Genomic DNA, 20,251 nt, shown 5'->3' on the forward strand with positions numbered 1-20,251 from the left:
TTTTGGCTCCAAGGCTCAGTTTAGAAAACAGTAAATGCATCTCTAATGAGCACAGCCTGGGGACTGGGGATGGAATGAGGCTAAATTCAGTTCTTAACACGCATTTCAATTTAGGAGAAACATGTTTTTAAGCCTATGTTCTCTGAGTCTGAAAACATTCTGGCTTATCAAAATGTTTTACAAATGTTTAGCATATAATTCATTTTTTTATGATTAGTGAGTGACTGCCACATAGACATTTAAATCTGTAAATGGTAACAAATCATATACAAAATTACTTCTATTCAGATATCAACAAATTTATTTATGTTGGACAAGTTCCAGCCTTAAAAATGACTCTGATTCAAAAACATAATTTCACCCATTTCACCTACCTACAAAAGTATTTTTTAGTAATAGACTCCCCACAAGGTGATAAGCTTTAAATGTGTCAGAGATTTTCAGTTATAGTCCAACCAATTAAGCTACAGAACAGTAGGAGCGAAGCACTTAGGATTTAAAATTCAAGGTAGGTTGCTAAACATGGGATTCGGAGCAATTTGCAGGTCAGAGCATGACAGCTGGATTTGCTGAGCAACACTGGCCTGAGAGAAGTGTCAAAGCTAGAAAGAGAAGAACCAAATGTTACAATCCTCTAATATGAATAAAATGGATGAAGCAAAGTATAGTTTACTTCTCCTGGTTACCTGCTCTATTTATGAACAAGCACAAAACACAAAATGCAAAGTAATACTTGAGGACAAAGTCCGCTCAAATATTTCTTTAAAGTACTGATAACAATTTTGTAAAATGAATGCTTACCGAGCAAAATAACTTTGTTTCCGTTCCTTCTTCTCTTCCTTGGTATCCATAATACACAATCAAAAGTGCAAAGTATTTGGAAAAAGTCCCTCTTTTTAATAGTGAGTCATAACCCTGTAAGAAAAAATAACAAAGCAACTGTAAACTTAAAAGTTTACACTGGCCAATGTGAAGAATAAAATGGAGTAGAACTACATGGACCAAAACAAATGAAAAATAAACTTTAACCAGGAAAGACTGTCACATGAGTCAAATATGAAATGCAAATGTTAAATGGGAGAAACTACAATCAGAATGGAGATGTTAAACTATCAAGCAAAACCTGATGGAAAACCAAACTGAAGTATTTCCCTCATATATTTTAAAACATGCCAAAATAAAAACCTTCACTGACTTTGGAAGATTGTAGCCTAACTATGTAGATGCTAATTATTTAAAAAAAAAAAAATTGAACTCATAATCTCTCTTCCCAAGCAATTAATAATGAATATGTCTCAGATAATTATGTAAAATGGCTCACTTAGGTGTTTTACAAGAATGTTCTTTTTTAAAAAATAAAAATAACTTCAGCACTCTATTTTATTTTCGGAAACATGCCAGCAAGTACATCCCACTTGAGCAAATGTGGAAATGAAAGTACAAAGACACAGGAAGCTGTTCCTCAGCATGGCTTTAAACCCTTGCCTCTCCCTCTTCTCCCCCTCCTGCGACCCTCACCCACGCTTGCCGGCAGTGGCTTAAGCCTATAATATAAAAGGTTGTCTCCAGATCAAGCTTCCTTAAATACCACTTTCATCATGCCACTCCCCTGCTCAAAAATTTCCAATGTCTACTTATTGCCTGATTCACCGGCCTAATTTCTGCAGAGCACTAACATTCCTAAAACTTGTCCTTTCACCCTGAAGTTCACCAATCGAATTTAAATGTAAAAAAAGCAGGCTGAGCCGTGGCTCACACCTGTAATCCCAGCACTTTGGGAGGCCGAGGCAGGCAGAACACTTGAGATTGGTAGTTTGAGATCAGCCTGACTAACAGGGTGAAACCACTTCTCTACTACAAATACCAAAAATTAGCCAGGCATGGTGGTGCACACCTGTAATCCCAGCTACTCGAGAGGCTGAGGCACGAGAATCGCTTGAACCGAGGAGGCCGAGGTTGCAATGAGCCGAGATGGCACCACTGCACTGCAGCCTGGGTGACAAAGGGAGACTCTGTCTCAAAAAAAAAAAAAAAAAAAAAAAAAAAAAAATTAGTAAATATAAATAAATAAAGCAAAGTGTATTCACAATCAAAATTATTTACTAATTCATTTCAATTCAGTAAACAAATTACATACATACTACACGAAAGGGAGTATGATAAGTACCAGAGGCCAAAGATAAAGCCATGATATTTGCTCTAACAGTATATATTGTCTTTCCGGAGAGACACTTAAGATTTCAAGACAATGTTATATGTACTGCTGAAAAAGAGGCCTCAGGAAAAATACTTAATTAGCTCAATTTAGCCATTTTCTAATGTATATTTTCAAAATATCATTGAAAAAATATAATATATATAATTTCTATTTGCCAATTAAAAAAAAAATTAAATAACACTTAGCCCTATGCAAGGCCCACCCCAGGTACCCTGAGCACACACTAAGGTTGTAGGTTAAGAATGGATTTCCGGCCGGGCGCAGGGGCTCACGCCTGTAATCCTGGCACTTTGGGAGGCCGAGGTGGATGGATCACCTGAGGTCAGGAGTTCATGACCAGCCTGGCCAACATAGTGAAACTCTGCCTCTACTAAAAATACAAAAATTAGCCGGGTGTGGTGGCGGGCGCCTGTAATCCCAGCACTTGGGAGGCTGAGGCAGGAGAATTGTTTGAACCTGGGAGGTGGAGTTTGCAGTGAGCCGAGACCACTCCGTCACACTCCAGCCTGGGCAACAAGAGCAAAACTCCGTCTGAAAAAAAAAACACAAATGCATTTCCTAGGTAAAGGGTATGAGCAAGCAGGTTTCGATTGAACAAAAGCAAGAAGACAAAATAGTTCCCTGCTGTTCTAGGGTAAAGTGAGCTGAGGATGAAGACATGGGCGGGATCTGGGTCACGGAAAGCCTAGTATGCCACTCTAAGGAGCTTGGACTTAATCCTAGCTAGGCTATGTGCGGCCCACCCCCTTCAATGTACCTTGTCAGATGCCACCAATTGCTCATGCTGAACCCAGCGGCAGCATTTGCAGAACCATTACCAAATCGATCAGAGCTGGTCCACGAGATAAAACCAATTTTCTCATCTGCGATGTATATGAAAAGACGCCACCAGAGGATTTTCCATGAGGTAGTGTAGCATCAGACAGCAGAGGTAGAGGATGGACTTGAGAGGACTTAAGGACAGGGTGAAGTAGATTCACTAAAAAGAAATTACAGTCAAACTAATTGAGGGAGGAGCACCCAAACCTAGGCAGCAGTAGTTGACATAGAAAGAGGAGGGATGGACTCAAGAAATACTTGGGAGGCTGATGAGTTGAGATTTGGTGACTCATGCAGTGTAGATAACCAGGAAAGTGAGGAATGAAGGATGCTCTCCAAGTTTCTGCTTCAGGAACTGTGTGGGCTATGACACCAAAGATCTGGTACAATATACATGAAGAGGGCACGCTGCATGTAGGACAGGGGAGCAGAAGGAGGTAAGAGATCGGTTGTGGACATGGTGCCTTTGAGACGGCTATGGGATAGTGGAGCTGGGGACATTCACCACACGTTTGATTACATCGAAAGCACAGAAGGGCAGTAAAGGCTAGAGGAAAGGAATTAGAAAAAATCAGCATATGCTTGTAGTTAGGAAGAAAAGGAGAAAAAACAATATGATGATGAGATCACCTTGGAAGTCTGACAACTATTCACGCAGCCCTGGACAGAAACAAGGGAGTACACAGTCTCAGCTCTTACTAGTTTATCTTCATATCCCTGACTTGGACTTCACCCTCAAAGAGTTTTTCATCCAGTCAGGAAAATATGACTGTGCAGATAACTAAACTGTAGGGTAGTATCTTGGTGCTGTCCAATGAATAATATTAAGAATCCAAAAGATGCAAAGTTCAATTCTGCTTGAGGTGATAAACCTTTCAGAGTGGTTAGGATTTCAATGGGATAGGGCATTCCAGACAGTGCGAATGCCAGAGCAAAGGGATAGAAGTGAAAGGGGATAGGCACACTCGGGCAAGGAAAGAGTGGCTATCAGGTACGGAAAGGGAACTAATCTTGATGCCTGCCTACCAAGAGCCATTTATTTCAACATATTATCCCTATGTTATCTTTTTATCCTTCAACCACACTATGATTTAGATGTCCTCATTTCCATTAAACTGAGGCTGAGAGGTACTAATTAATTTTCTTAATTCAACAGCACTAGCTGTGCTGCGGCAGCGATTTAAATCCAGTCTAGTATACACTCCAGTGTCTTTCAATAACCTTTGGAGCCAGAAAGCATTTGGGATGAGCTAGAAAAAGTAGTCCAGAGTCAACAATATCCAATGCTGCGGCATAGAATTCTCAAGTTAAGTCACACGTACCTAGCCACTGGGACAGGGAGGTCATTGAGGACCTCCAACAGGACTGCATTAGTGACGTATTGGGAGTGGAAGTCATGCTACTATGAATTGGGGTAGTTAGTACTCATTCAAGAATTCAAGTGCAAGAGGAAACAAGAAAAAGGAAAGAAGGCGTTTGAGCGTCTAACTCTCATGAGCTCAGTTTCACGCTGTGGTTTGAACGCCCTGGGCTCCTCCCCAACTCTGCACCTTTATCCTCACTCTTTCCTCAGGCATGAGGCAACCTTGCCAGGCTCCTCCTTCTGACAAGGCCCAATTCTACTTCAAAGGCTTTCCTGACCACTTGTGTGCCCTTCTCTCCCCTAAAGAGTTTACTTCATATATTACCTATCACTTACTGCAAGGCACTTAATCATATACGGTGTGACAACAGCATTTCACTTGATCTCCTCGCCCCAACCATAAATTCCTTTGAGTCAAAACTACCATGTTTCACTTTTACTATACTTCTCTAAATAACTGGCACATAAGTAGGCAGAAAATCCATATAAAAGCTAAGCAAGGAGTTAAATTAATCCACAACTGGGGATAAGGTCAATTACATGGCAGACCAATACAAATCCAAAAATTCCTCCCAAATTAAGAATTACTTAGGGATAGAGGATGGAGTCTCATGCCAGCCTCCCTCAGACTCCAGGAAGGATCAGAATCCTAGGCTCTCTGCCCTGCCCTGGGTCAGGTGGTTTATTTTAAAGTTCATCTCCTACAAGTCAAAAAAGTAATGATCTCTATTAAATTTTCGGTCATGAATAAAAATGAAGTTACAGCAATCTAATTGGAAAATTTTTATACTTTAAGCTGAGCCAGAAACTGATATTCTGTTCAAGTAGAAAAATATTTATGAAAATATGCACAAGACAAAATGATTAAATTATCCAAGAGTTGACATCTGGTGCTGCTGTGTCTGATTACAACCAGTAAGGCGTTTTAAACATTTTTCAATATCCTATGAGATAAATGAAAAATATGCTAATCTTTGGTTTAAGTTTCTGGAAATTTTTATATTCCTTAAACAAGATAGATGCAGTTCTTACAGGTTTAGACACACCAACAGATTAACCAGAAGGAGCTCAGTAGAGAATGCTATAAAAATGATTTGCACCAAACACCACACTGCAGCCTTCATGCTTCAGTGACAAACCAGGGCTCCTTAAATCAATCTCTAATGGGAACTACATTTTCCATTATAAGTGGTCATAATGGGCTTCTTAAAAGCCCTTTGTTCATTTAATGTTGACTTTCCTTCACATCAATACACTCTTGACTCATCTAATTGCTGACTTCTAAGAGTCTCCTGCATTTACCGTGTATTGCAGACCAAAAAGAATTTCATGAGAAAGCATAAGATGAATCTTCCATCTAAATATTTTTTTTTTGCAATCTTAAATCAGGATAGTCAATTTAAACTTAAATCCAGTTCATTATTCAAATAAAAATAGCACATAAAAATCCTTACTTCAAAAGAGCTGTGATGAAGACAAAGTATTTTTTGAATCATCAGCAAAGTGTTCCTTGTTTGTACACATGGCACCATTTAAAAGAACAGAACCAGCAGAGACCCCTTAACTACATCAAACTGACCCACACAGCTGGGGGTTACACAGCTGGAGGTCCTCAATGATCTCCCCGTCCCAGTGGCTAGGTACATGTGTCTTAACTTGCAAATTCTGAGATGCAGCATTCGATGTTGTCGACTCTGGACTACTTTTTCTAGCTCATCTCCAAATGCTTTCTGGCTCCAAAGGTTATTGAAAGACACTGGAGTGTATACCAGACTGGATTCAAATCACTGCCGCAGCACAGCCAGTGCTGTTGAGTTAAGGAAATTAATTAGTACCTCTCAGTCTCTCAGCTGTGGGTCACACAGCTGTGGACCCACACAGCAAAGCATGACTTTTTGGATTCACCTCCAACATACTGCAGTTCCTTGAATACTCAAGTATAACAAGTCAGGACTAGAAAAACAGCAGTATATCCATGAGGCCCATCAGCTGTTTTCCCAACAACATGTTTCTTAATATACAAATGAAATGATGACAGAAGTACACAATGGTCACACTGTGTTTGGTCACGTAAGGAACAGACCAAAATGGACCTTTCTATGCAGGCATTTCCTCCTAGAAAATAGTTATATTTGTACCAAAATATAACAGGTGTTCCGTCTCTCAAAGCCACACTGTCATCTAAACAAAGCAAGAATATTCAAATTTCAATGTTAAACAAGGTCAGAAATTTGAACACTCCCTATAACTTTAGAGAAACCTGGGAAGGACACAGAACCAGATATAAACGTGTGCCACAAACTTACGAGGGTATCCAGGCGCAGTGGCTCATGCCTATAGTCCCAGCACTTTGGGAGGCCGAGGCAGGTGGATGGCTTGAGGTCAGGAGTTCGAGACTAGCCTAGCCAACATGGCAAAACTCCATCTCTACTAAAAACACAAAAACTAGCCAGGTGTGGTGGCACATGCCTATAGTCCCAGCTACGTAGGTAGCTGAGGCACAAGGATTGCTTGAACCTGAGAGGCAGAGGTTGGAGTGATCCATGACTGTGCCACCGCACTCCAGCCTGGATGTCAGAGCGAGACTTTGTCTCAAAAAACAAAAACAAAAACAAAAAAAAACAACTTAAAAGGGGAGCAATCAGATAATACCCCCCAAATAAATAAATGCTTGTTACAAAAACAATGCAGCAACAACAACAACAAACCCAAAAATGAATGGCAACAAATAACTAAAAAGTTATTCCTGGTGATGAAGCAAGGTGATGATCAAGGATGGGCTCCGGATCTGCTATTTGGGAAAGGGTTTGACATCTCTGAATGGCAAAATGAATGGAGAACTTATCAACTCCTATTCCATTATTCTCTGCCTAGGGTGCTCACATTTGACCCGAGAAAAATTAAACAAATGTGAGTTTCAGTGGTCTTTTACCTAAGATGAGTCAAGAGATGCCATCAAATATCCTACATACTCTAAATGAAGACCCATCTCTGGGCTAGATAGATCATCTTACAAGTTCTCTCTTAGAAAATAACATGCAAACGAGATTTCTAAAAAGTCACTGGTGGGGTGAGGAACTGTAGAAGATGTAGAAAATGCCAGAAGCCTGAAAACAGGCAAATGCATTTTAATTTAGAAAGGGTAACTGTGCAAACTATACACTGAAGCATATCATCACATAGATTCCCAGGAAAATTTTAGAAATGATCATTTAAGGCAGTTTGCTAAGAAAATAGAGAAGGGAGCAGTGGACCCTGAGATCTAGAATGATCCCAGAAAGCCAACGATTCGGCAGGACAAGTGGGTCGCTTTTGGAAACATCTACCATGGACCAAATATTCTGCTGCAGACACAAAGAGGAAGACAGCATTCATCAGCCAGGAAGCTCGGGAAGAAGAGGCAACTATAACTTATCAGCTGATAAAATGAGATGTGAGTGCTCTGACACTAGTGGTCACAAGGAACCACAGAGCACAGAGCATTGAGCAACTTACACTGCCTCAAAGGGAAGGAGTGTCCCGGCAACGTCACAGGTGATGCCAGTGCTGGGCTGGGAAGGAGGTGCAGGAGTTTCCCAGATGGTGGATGCAGAAGAGGTCAGGCTCATCAGGCAGAATGAGGATGTGTAAGCCTCTGGCAGGAATGTGTGGTGTTCGGGGAATCCTGAGTGATCTGGTATGGCTGGAGTGCAAGGGCTGGTAGAAGAGAGGACATTCAGGGAATGCTGGCTTAGTCAAATCACACTGACCTCATTTCCCTCCCTGACATAGCTACTATTCTAGTGGATTAGGAAAATGAGGAAAACACATGTAACTGCACTTAAGAGGCATTTGATAAATTTCTCTTGTCTGCTTATGGATAAGATGGAGAAATGTGGGTTGGGTGTGTAGGTGGATGTTTATATGATTAGATGAATAAAGGAAATCACTGAATCACTGTACCAAGAGGTATGTGTTGACTGACTGACCAACCTCAGTTGCTCTGAGAGCTGAAATCCATTCTGAACCTGGAGAGGGAACGTTAATAGCTTAATACAGTATTTTTTCTTATGCTCTGTCCTCATGAGTATATTTCTCACTAACTTGAACAAAAACATAGAGGCCTCCCTTATCAGCCATTTGGAGAGGTAGGTACTTAATAACATCCTGGATAGCAACATTAGGATTCAAAAGCCCTCGGCTGTCTGTAGAAAGGAGTCAATTATTATGAGGTGGAAATTTGCTCCCAATGAATCTCAGGTTTTACTGGTGAGGTACTAAGAAATGAGAGCAGTACAGTTTAGTGTTAGCACAAGTGAATATGATTTGTGGTTTTAGATGACAGTAAGGTTCATATATGAATTACAGTTGGGTAATTCCACTGTGCACCTTCCTCCCCACCCGCCTCCAAAAAACCCACTAGTGCTATCAACCCAGAATAAACATATTATAATAGTCTGTCACACCCTTTTTGAGGATTAGACTCCATCAGGATTACTGCATTTATCTAGGGATCTCACACTATAGGGAAATTAGAACAAACAGGATGGTTAAATGGCATAAAACTAGATTTTAAGAATATTGGTCAAAGGAGTTGGTCAGGAGAGAAGACTTGGATTAAATGACAGCTGTTTTTAAACATCTGAAGGATCTTTATCCAATAAAGGATTTAGGCTTGATAGACAGATCTCCAAAGAGGTAAACCTAGAATTAGACATTAGATGTGGAGGGAGAGAGGTCCACGGCTCAGTATAAGGAAGAACTGTCTGAGAGACAGATGCAAACAGCTGCCTGCAGATGGAATGGCTTCCTCATCTTCAAGAGTGACAGAGCACATACTGAGCAACTGTTTTATATGACTACTGTAGAGACGCAGTTCTCAGCCTTATCAAATTCAACACCTCATCTAAATAAATATGTAAACCATTTTATTATACGCCCTTCATAATATTGAGATGAAATTCATAGATCATGTAATCTACTTACACATTTAATTTTATAAAATCATCATGATGCCCCAAAGGAAAGTATTTGATCACGAGTATTCCAATATGTAAATTCTCAGACACAGTTCATTAGAAGACATATTATAGATTCATATTGCTCCTACAGAAGAAGATATGAAATTCCCAAGTATAAGGGTCAATTCTTCATTTTCTTGGACTGCCTCACTCATTACAGGGCATTTGGCACCTCTGCTTGCCCCCAACTAAACGCCAGTAGCGCCCTTCCCATAACCATGCCAACCAAAATGCCCCAGGAAAGGGTACCACAACCAATGAGAATAACTATTAAAAGGAAAATCAAGCCCCACAAGCTAACTAGTATTTTAAATTAGTTTTTAAATTAAATGTTTTTAAGTTCAAAAATTCCTTTAAAGCCGAGATTTTATAAACTTCATATACCTGAGAAGTTCTCTGTTTTCCATATGCTCTGTGCTTCATCTGAGAAGTTCTCTGTTTTCCATATGCTCTGTGCTTCATCTGAGTAACACTTAACCCATGCTATTAAGGCAGAGGGTACCTTTTTTCTTTTTTTTTTTTTTTTGAGACAGAGTCTCACTCTGTCATCCAGGCCGGAATGCAGTGCCATGATCTTGGCTCACTGCAACCTCTGACTCCTAGGTTCAAGCTATTCTCCTGCCTCACCCTCCCAAGTAGCTGGGATTACAGGTACCTGCCACCATGCCCAGCTAACTTTTGTATTTTTAGTAGAGATGGGCTTCCGCCATGTTGGCCAGGCTGGTCTCGAACTACTGACCCCAGGTGATCTGCCGACCTCAGCCTCCCAAAGTGCTGGGATTACAGGTGTGAGTCACTGTGCCTAGCCAACGGTTACCTTTAAAATAAGATAGGTCTGGTTAAAATCCAGATTCCACCACCTACAAGGTATGTAGCCTTGGGTAAGTTACCTAATTTCTCTAACCTTCAGTTTCTTTATCTGCAAAAGGGCTGTTACACAGACTCAATGTGTAAAAAAATCAATGACTAGAATCTGGTGCCCCATGGAACAGAAAATTCTATCCATTGACATTTCCATGCATTCAAATATCCAAGTGTTCATGAAATACCATTTTCAATATATCTGAAGAGCCACATTCAAATCCGCCCCAAATAGTAAACTAACAAAGCTAGGCAGACCTAGTAAATATAAAGATGACAGGAAACAGTTAAATATTTATTGAACATTAACCATATGCACCAAATTTTCTGTTCAATACTGTTACACACACTGCTTGGTTTAATCTTTATGACTGCATGAGGGAGTTAATCTCAATTCTTTCCAGATAAAGAGTCTGAACTTTAGAACAATTAAAGAATTTATTCAAGGTCAAATAGCTATAAGAGTTACAGCCAGAATGATCAGCTCTGTCTGACCCCAAAGAAGGAACCACTAATAATGGCCTGTAAGGGTAGGCTATTACTACACATAATTTTCACATGGATGCCTAGTTCTTCCTGGATTTAGCCACAGTTAAAAAGAACAAGACGGAGGCCGGGCGCGGTGGCTCACGTCTGTAATCCCAGCACTATGGGAGGCAGGGGCGGGTGGATCACCTGAGGTGAGGAGTTCGAGGTCACCCTGACCAACATGGTGAAACCCCATCTCTACTAAAATTACAAAAATTAGCCAGTGTGATGGTGCATTCCTGTAATCCCAGCTACTCGGGAGGCTGAGGCAGGAGAATTGCTTGAACCTGGAAAGCAGAGGTTGCAATGAAACGATTTCGTGCCACTACATTCTAGCCTGGGTGACAGCGAGACTCCGTCTCAAAAAAAAAAAAAAAGAATAAGAGGGTGAATACAGCTTTATGGCCAACTGTCTTTAAGGATGTAAATACTGACCTGTATTGAGGTTAGCCATTACTACTCATACTAAATGCACTTTAGTAAACATGTCAGTACATTCAACAACTATTTATTGCACTGAGTAGGTTTCTAAAGAGCTAACTGGAAAGCACATTCTCTTAATTCACTAAATTAATTACCCCTTAAGTTTTGAGAACAGAAGAAACCAATCTATTTCCTCACAGAAAATGGAATTGGTAAATACAGATAGTCAGAATTTGGAATTTTGATTTAAAAAAAAAAATACATTTATTTCTTTGTTGCTCTTAAATTATGAAAGCCTGCTTTTTTCTAGGCACTAAAATTGTAGCTCATTTCTAGAATTAAAAAATTACAGTTCTATAACATTTCTACTAAATATTTTAAATATATTGAATGCATTCTCTCATTAACACTCATAAGGTATAAGAAGTCAGTTTTGAAGTTTTCTACCTGCACACAAAGATTAGAAGGGCCAAATCTGCATTATCATACAGAAAGTTACTGGAAGTAATGAAAACAGAACAATCTATCTGCTGATCTCATCTCCTAGTCATAAGAGACATCCTCTTTCTCACCATCAATCACTACTGGGTACCTGCGACATGTTTTTGATTACCTGTCACAAGAGGTGTGAAAAATATGATGCCTGCCTCACCCACAGCGGAGTTTCTGGAGATACCCCTACTATGCTGTGGCACCGGAAGATCACTTCAGATCATCTCTAAGACAAATCTAAAGACATTAGGCTCCAAGTAGCATCAATAAACAGGAGACATGGGAAGAAAAGTTTGTTTTCAATTACTTCTGGAATTCGTTTTAATACTACCAGACAGATTCATTCCTAAACCATACAGTCTCTGGCCCATTTGATTTTTTTGCAGACATATTCTAGCTCCAGTCCAAAGGAAATAAGCTGCAAACTTCTGGAGTCTCTAGACTGGTACAGAACTCAATCTCATTCCCCAAATCCTTGCAGAGAATATATGCCAATGTGAGTCACTGTGCCAGGGTCCTGTGCTCACAGCAAATGCCATCACAAATGCATGTGTCCTAGTCTTACACAGGGTCCCAATGCAATCAATTTCAAGAGAGGAAAAAAAAAATGTGAGCAGTAGTTACCACTACTACTATTACTACTTATTATTATTTGGTGGGGGCTATTTCGTGGATCTGAATTAAGAGTTAACTGATAAAACCAACAAAATTGGATAGATGAAAGGCATTAAAAGATAAATGGAATGCTTTTCCAAAAACATACAGTATATGAGTAGCAAACACTCCTTTTCAAGCATTAAATTTGAGTGTCTTCTAAGACTTTATCAACAAGAGACAATCTACCAGTTAAACTGCCATTTCACTAAAGAAAAGGCCATGTACTTCTTTGCCTTCTGTGGATGAGATCTGCAATTGAATGCATTTTCAAAATATACTGGCATACATTCATACCTGTAAAAATGCAAAATAAAATAACTGAATTATTCTTTTTTTAATGTGCTTTCAGCATAGTTACATGGAGAGTATAAGTGGCAATAAACAACTTATGCTTACTCCTAAATAGTGCCTTGTAATGTATTTATGAGCAATTTTCTTCAACTCAGTAAGCACTTAGAACCTGTTTTATGCCTACAACTGTACTATTTATCTGAAGCTTGTGACTATAAAAAGGACCCAATGTGCTCTACAGAAACTTCAATTTTTGACAAGGGAGATAAGATTTACATAAAATTATCAGAAAACAGGGGCATGAAAAAGTTACGCCAAATAAAACGTATGACACACAGAGGAAGTGCTAAAAGGGAAGTAAGAAAATGGCTGGGTTACACGGGCCAGTGCTGGTAGGGAAAGTGTTAAAAGTAGGACATCCCCGAAAACCACAATTCAGGGTTATATTTCAATAGTGCCACACAATTAACAATCAAATCTATAAACCAGAAACAGTTTTATCCCCGACGAAAATGTTATCTATAAGAGCACACTCAAGACAACAGCATTTCTGCCAGATTCTGCCTCAGATGTCTTGGTAACAATGGAGAGAGGCAAGTAGTGTTGTGGTTAGCAAAATATGGACTGTGGTAAATACACAAACGTGGGTTCAGGAACGAGACATAACAAAAAATGTCTAAGCAGCAGGGAATATGCCCAGTGTGAAACTAAATCAGCATGGAGAAGTACAAGGACCTCTTCTTGAAAAAAAAAAATTATGTGTGTAATATTCAACTATACATTTCTAGCAGACTGGGTTAAGAAATCAAGTCTATGGTATACGTACTTTTTTTTAAAGGTTTATTGAGTTGCTTGTCATAAAACATGTAGAATTCAGAAGAAAATGGCTTTCTGGTAGACTGGATTGTTGTTCCTAATTACGCACTCCTTCCCTTGCTGTAAGATAATTATACATCCATACTCTTTGCTGGGCAGCTCTGTGATGCTTTGCACAGAGTATATGACCACATCTGATTTTTCATGTGACTTGTTTTGACCAATAGACTGTGAGGATTAATAGTCATATTCATATTGACTTGAAGCACTAAGAGACCTGGCAAGTTTCTGCTCCCCACCAGCAGAGTATGCTCCAGGTAGCTGCTTCTCCCTCTTCAGCTTGGATTCCAGGATGAAGACATGTGGAACAGACCCGAACCTGTACCTCAGCTTTGGCATCCGACTTAGCCTTTGCCAAGGCCAGCCTGCAGAACCCAGCCAGGAGTAGCTAAACCACAGTCAACCTGCAAATCCATGAAGGTGAAATACATATTTGTGGATATAACCCACTGCGGTTTGGAGACAATTATGTAACATTATCACAACAAAAAACCCAATACACCCTTAGAACCATCCTGATCCACAAATTACTTCATGGAGTTTTACCAGAAAGATCAAAACCACATAGTACATATTATTGTTTATATGAATAATTCTACCAAGGCCTGAGATACCAAAGCCCAGACACAAGACAATTGACACAAATAGCAGAGGAGGCTTCCTTTTCTTCCAGTTGTCATTTACCCCATAACCACTTTGCATGGCTATGGGGTTTTAGCTGGGAAGGCATCATTTGACAAGAAATTGTGCATTGTCTTGGTATATGTACATATAAGGGTTGATATTACTTACTGTTATAGGTTAAATTATAGCATTCAAAAAAAAAGGTATGCTGAAGTTATAATACTCAGTACTCCCGAATGTGATCTTATTTGGAAATAGGGTCACTACAGATACAGTTAGTTAAGATGAAATCACACTGGAGTGGTGTGGTGCCCTAATCCAATATGACTGGACTCCTTATAAGAAGATGGCCATGTAGTGATAGAGACACAAAGAGAGAATGCCATGTAGACACAGGCCACACTTGGAGCTATACTGCTGAAAGCTAAGGAACTCCAAGGTCCAGCAAACTACCAGAAGTTAGGAAGAGAAAAGGAAGGATTCTTTTACCGGTTTCAGGGGGAACATGGCCCTACTGACACCTTGATTTTGAACATCTAGCTTCCAGAAAGTGAGAACATACATGTTTAAAGCCACTCAGCTTCTGGTACTCTGTCATGGCTGCCCTAAGAAACTAATATGCTGACTTTAAATTACTTTTATACACTATCACTGTTTAAATTACTTTTATACACTATCACTGCTCCAAAAACTTTATTACTTTCTCAACATGTCCATTCTGCCATGTTCTCTTATAATTTAAAGGAAATGCAGGCATGCCATTAAGAAAATTGGTAAAAATTATTTACCAGTTGCCTCCTGGGCCCAGATGTTAATTCAATGAGCTTTTTGTTCATCCAGTTAACATCTGGGTCCAGGAGAGAGTTCAAGCACAGCTTATTTGGGTAGGTGGACTAAGAACTGACCTGATAATCAAAGAATTATTTTATCCTATAAGAGTCTTTGGAACATTCTGAGAATGCAGAATCACCATGTACTATGCCACTCCTATCACACTTTCTACAGCAATTTTACACTGACAAACTCATACTGCTAAGTTTCTCAGTGCACACTTATGCTACCTTGTGTCATTTTCTTTACGTTATTTCTTTTTTGAGATGGTGTTTCACTCTGTCACCCAGGCTGGAGTGCAGGGGTGCGATCTTAGCTCACTGCAGCCTCCGCCTCACAGGTTCAAGCGATTCTCCTGCCTCACTGCCTCACACTCCCCTGCAGCTGGGATTACAGGCGCGTGCCCCCACACCTGCCTAATTTTTGTATTTTTAGTAGAGACGGGGTTTCATCATGTTGGCCAGGCTGGTCTTGAACTCTTGATCTCAAGTGATCCACCTGCCTTGGCCTCCCAAAGTATTGGAATTACAGGCATGAGCCACCATGCCTGGCCCCTTGTGTCATTTTCTAATTATTGTTCCTTATGCCCATATTCCTTCCAATCAGACTGTAAACTCTCTAAAGGCAAGGAATGTGTCTTATGCTGTTCACCCATGCAGAATTATGCACACATCACAACTCTCTGTTCAGGCTGTACACAGAATTTATGTTTAATAAGTTGATTTTTGACTTGTTACGGCTAAGTAACAGAAACTGACTTCAGGTTATGAAACGGTATTTAGATTAGTGGCCTTTTATTTAGATTAGTGGTCTCCACTTTTTATTCCACATCAATAAAAGTATCTGAGCATAAGCCTCTAATTACTTTTACTTATAAAAACACGTCTTCTCTACTAATAATTATAAGGCATATAACTAAAATAGAAGTCATGAAAACAAAGACATTCTAACAATGTCTTTCTGTACCTTCATGTGATGCATGAACTTCACTTTAGAAACCACCAGTCTAAACTATGAGAGCAGGTATGTGACAACATTCCCTGGGATTTGGTCCTTTCCAGGAAATGGACCTATAAAATTCTAACACATTTATAAACTTAATAATTATCGGACAGAGTCATAAAATTGTCTAGATCAAACAAGCAATATTTTAAAGTTGATAGGATTGTCTTTGCAACTAGGATTAATTTGTATATTATACTACTAGCCCCCTATTATAAATGCATTTTCTAACTGTGGTGCTCTCTGCAATTAAACCCTTTAAGTTTTAGATGTTAGAAACCAAAATCTATTATCAAGTCTTCAGGCAAATATCTGTAAGACTGAGAATCCAAATGATATAACATTCTGATCTTGAAAATAGAAGGATGAGCAAAGGGGATGATGAAACAGAACACTCATACTTTATCTCTAAGAATGCCATCAACACAACAACATCCGATTTTCCTGTGTTCTACGAGCATGTGGATAACGCTGTACTAGAAAATAGAAGGACATTGAGTAATATAAAACACAACTTCTATAAGCTTACTATAAGAACTGGCCCAGCGCAGTGGTTCATGTCTGTAATCCCAGCACTTTGGGAAGCCGAGAAGGGCGGATCATTTGGGGTCAGGAGTTTGAGACCAGCCTGACCAACATGGTTAAACCCTGTCTCTACCAAAAATGCAAAAATATTAGCCTGGCATGGTAGCGCATGCCTATAGTCCCAGCTACTCCAAAGGTTGACACGGGAGAATTGCTTGAACCCTGGAGGTAGAGGTTACAGTGAGCCGAGATAGCACCACTGCATTCCAGCCTGGGCAACACAGCAAGAGTTTGTCTCAAAAAAAAAAAAAAAAAGAACAACTAAGCAATAAAGTAAGCCAATATTTAGTTCATTTGTGGTACAAATGCTTAAGTGCCAAAAGAACTGAAGTCAGCATACGATAGATGGGTTGGAAAGTATTCATGGAATTAAGTATAAACTTGGTGCGGAAGACTGATTTTAAAGGAAGAAATGTGGAGGGAAATTCCAGCTAGCAAGGACAGCAAAGGCTTGGAGGCAGGAATTTTTCTCCTGTACGTGTGGGATTACTGAGGATTCTGACCCCACTAAAGTGCCAAGTTCATTCAGGGAAGAGTAGAAGAGAAGGGTGAGTGCATGAAATGTAGAGAGGACACAGTGCCATCATCATCTAAGCCACATTCTTGGGATTAAACTTCCAGGAGAAAGTCCCCACCACTAAAATCTCTTAAGTCGTTTTACTTGGTCTGCTTATTCTTGAAGAAACAGGCTTGGAGCTGATCTATACATAAAGCAAGAGAGCTAAATGCAAGAAAATACCAAGCAGATGATGTGTGGGAGAAGATTTTGAGGAAGTGAAATATTAGTAGCTTTAAAAGAAGGAAGAGAAAGTAAAATATGTCAAAATGAATATGCATTTGCTTTTAAAAAGTCAAAAATATAAAAATCGGATGATACATAATTGTAATAATGTTCAATAATTATAATTACAATACATATGGATAACAAATAAAAATGTGAAAAAGGAAAACAAATCTCTTATGATCCTATTAGTGAGAAAAAATAGTTTGTCGCTTTCCTGTTTTCTATGCAAATGCATCTTAAAATCAAATTAGAATTTTTTGTATATACTTTTTATGTCTAACTCAGTTATTATAAACATCTTCCATGTAATTAACTATTGCTCAAAATCATTATTTTAGTGGCTAAATATCTTTTCATATATATTTACTATCACTTAAAAAAATGACTCCACTGCTGAATTTTTCTCAAATTTTTACAGTAACACCCCTGATAATAACTGATACTTATACAGTTGCTTACTCTGTGCCAGGCAGGGTTCCAAGTACTTTACATAAATTAATTTACCTAATTCTCTGTACAATGTAGGAGGTAGATACTATTATTATCTTCATTTGACAGATGAGAAAACTCAAAGTGTGGAGAAATTAACTTCCTAACTGCACAGAAGTGGTAACTGGTGGAACAGGATTCCAAGCCACATAACCGGTTCTGGCATTCCTGCTTTTAACCTTTCTACTATATCGGTGGCCTCTCAAAGATCATGGACTCATTACGGAACTTCAGCTTAATGTCTGATTGTTTCCTTAGGATATACTCAGAAGAGAATCATGAGTGCCAAGGGAGTCCATGAGGCACACTGCTCTCCATTGAAGGTATACCATTCTACCCTTCATGAGCTAAAAACAACCTCACTCTTGCCAGCACTGTAACTAACTTTTAAAATCTAATAATCTGCATTTCTTTGATGCCATGAAGTCAGTATTATTTTCATGTCTTGGACATCTTAAGTTCCTGTTTTATGCATATTTTATTCCTATTTCTTGTTATAAAGGTTTTCAAAGAGTTAAGACATGTTAAATAGAAATTATTTTGGAATGCTCTGTGATTCAAAATATCAAAGAGTATTGCTAACTAGTTGTTTCAGTGGGACACTATAGACAGGCAGAACCCCGGGGGAAATCACCGGAAACTAGGGATGAGGGCTCAGCTGTAAACACCTGCAACCATAGAACTGAGCAGACCTTCCCAACAGACCCACGAATAGCCTGAAATTGAGATTTATCCCATACTACAGGGGCGACACTTATCCAATGGCTAGAATATTTAGCACTGCTACTAAGAGCACTCTCACTTCATGATATCAGCACGCCTAGGGAAACAAGTCAATAAATTCAATGTTTGTATAGTGCCCCAATCACAGAAGAAACATGAAAGCTCTTAAGGGATCTCAGACCTACGGATTTATCTCACAAATTATTTCTATTCTATAAGGCATACCTGGTTAGTGATAAGAACAACCCACGAGTCAGAAATTCCACATGAACAGTGCTGAACAAACACTATTAAACTCTCACTCTCTAAATCCTCTGTTGATCAGCTATCAAAAGCAAATTACCTCATGCCAGGCACTTTGCAATAAAAACCAAGCACTTAAGATCTCTGATTACTTGGGTTGGAATTAAAAATATTTCATTCACATACTTAGGAGTCACCTCTTAGATTGGACCACTCTCTCCAGATGGCTCATGTCATCTATCAGGGTCAATGTTCAATCCTTTCAATGTCTTAAGAGTACCCTTTTTGCCTGGCTGATCCCCAAACTTCAGTGACACCCTATATGGAGGCTTTCACCCCTTTATGTACCAACCACAGAAGAAAAGTAGAGTGGGAGGCATAAAAGACACTCTCCCAGATGAGTGTCATAATAAATACCAAAGCTATTTTTAATGGGTGTTAACACAGTGTTTGAGAATTAGTAAAGTAAGCAAGGGCTGCCAAAAAAAATTTATTTGGACATGCACAGGTGGCCTTCCATATCCATGGGTTCTGCATCCATGGAATCAACCAACCAAGCGGATCACTTGAGGTCAGGAGTTCGAGACCAGTAGGGACAACATGGTGAAATCCTGTCTCTACTGAAAATACAAAAATTAGCTGGGCTTGGTGGCACATGCCTGTAATCCCAGCTACTCAGGAGGCTGAGGCAGGAGAATCACTTGAATCTGGGAAGTGGAGGTTGCAGCGAGCCAAGATTACATCACTGCACTCCAGCCCAGGTGACAGAGGGAGTCTGTCTCAAAACAGTGGGAATCTGTCTCAAAAAAAAAAAAAAGCTTGAAGAAAAAAATGAATTGTTGGATGGTTGTGTACTGAACATGTACAGACATTTTTCCTTGTCATTATTCTCTAAACATTGTACTATAACAACTATCTACTTAGTATTTACACTGTATTGGGGTATTTCAAGTCATATAGAGATGAGTTTAAATATACAGGAGGATGTGCATAGATTATATGCAAATACTGTCACATTTTATATCAGGAACCTGAGCATCCTCAGATTTTGATATCTGCAGGGGTCCTGGAACCCACCCCTGGAACCAATCCCCTGCAGATACTGAGGGACAAGTGATTTATATTGAGGTAGGAGGGGGGTGGAGAGAGAAGAAGGATGAATAATTAAATAAAAGCTTCAACTTTGATTTTTTTTTTTACCAATCTTACATACTATCCAAAATCATCGTTAAGTTTTACCAGAACGTCAATTTTGCTAGAAGCAAAGTATAGCTATTAGCTATAACACAGCTAATATAAAAAATTATTCCTAGTATGGAAAATTATTCCTAGTATGGAAGCCTACTTGGGACACTAATTACATGTGGAAGGCTCCATGAGTTTACAGAACCTCAGCTAAGAAATGCCCCTAGAGATGACACCAGAAATGAGTATGGCTTGCT

At 39.4% G+C, this 20,251-nt stretch overlaps 1 protein-coding gene across 11 annotated transcripts in view; it reads right to left on the reverse strand.

Moving 5' to 3' along the window:
• The window catches only part of NCOA7 (nuclear receptor coactivator 7), a 159,565-nt gene that overhangs the window by 124,325 nt on the left and 14,989 nt on the right, over window positions 1-20,251 (reverse strand). For 7 of the 11 annotated variants that reach the window (XM_050788676.1, XM_050788677.1, XM_050788679.1 and 4 more), the window contains exon 2: window positions 802-915. The exons of 1 other annotated variant lie outside the window; for it this stretch is intronic. In XM_050788676.1, the coding sequence (XP_050644633.1) occupies window positions 802-851 (50 nt within the window). In that variant the 5' untranslated portion in view covers window positions 852-915. Of the gene's footprint in view, window positions 1-801; window positions 916-1,894; window positions 2,013-2,975; window positions 5,234-7,895; window positions 8,097-20,251 lie in introns of those variants that run through there. 3 more of the 11 variants (XM_050788674.1, XM_050788673.1, XM_050788681.1) reach the window with 3 other exon arrangements.

This window comes from Macaca thibetana, chromosome 4 (genome assembly GCF_024542745.1).
Source record: "Macaca thibetana thibetana isolate TM-01 chromosome 4, ASM2454274v1, whole genome shotgun sequence".
In the NCBI taxonomy this organism is placed as follows: domain Eukaryota; kingdom Metazoa; phylum Chordata; class Mammalia; order Primates; family Cercopithecidae; genus Macaca; species Macaca thibetana.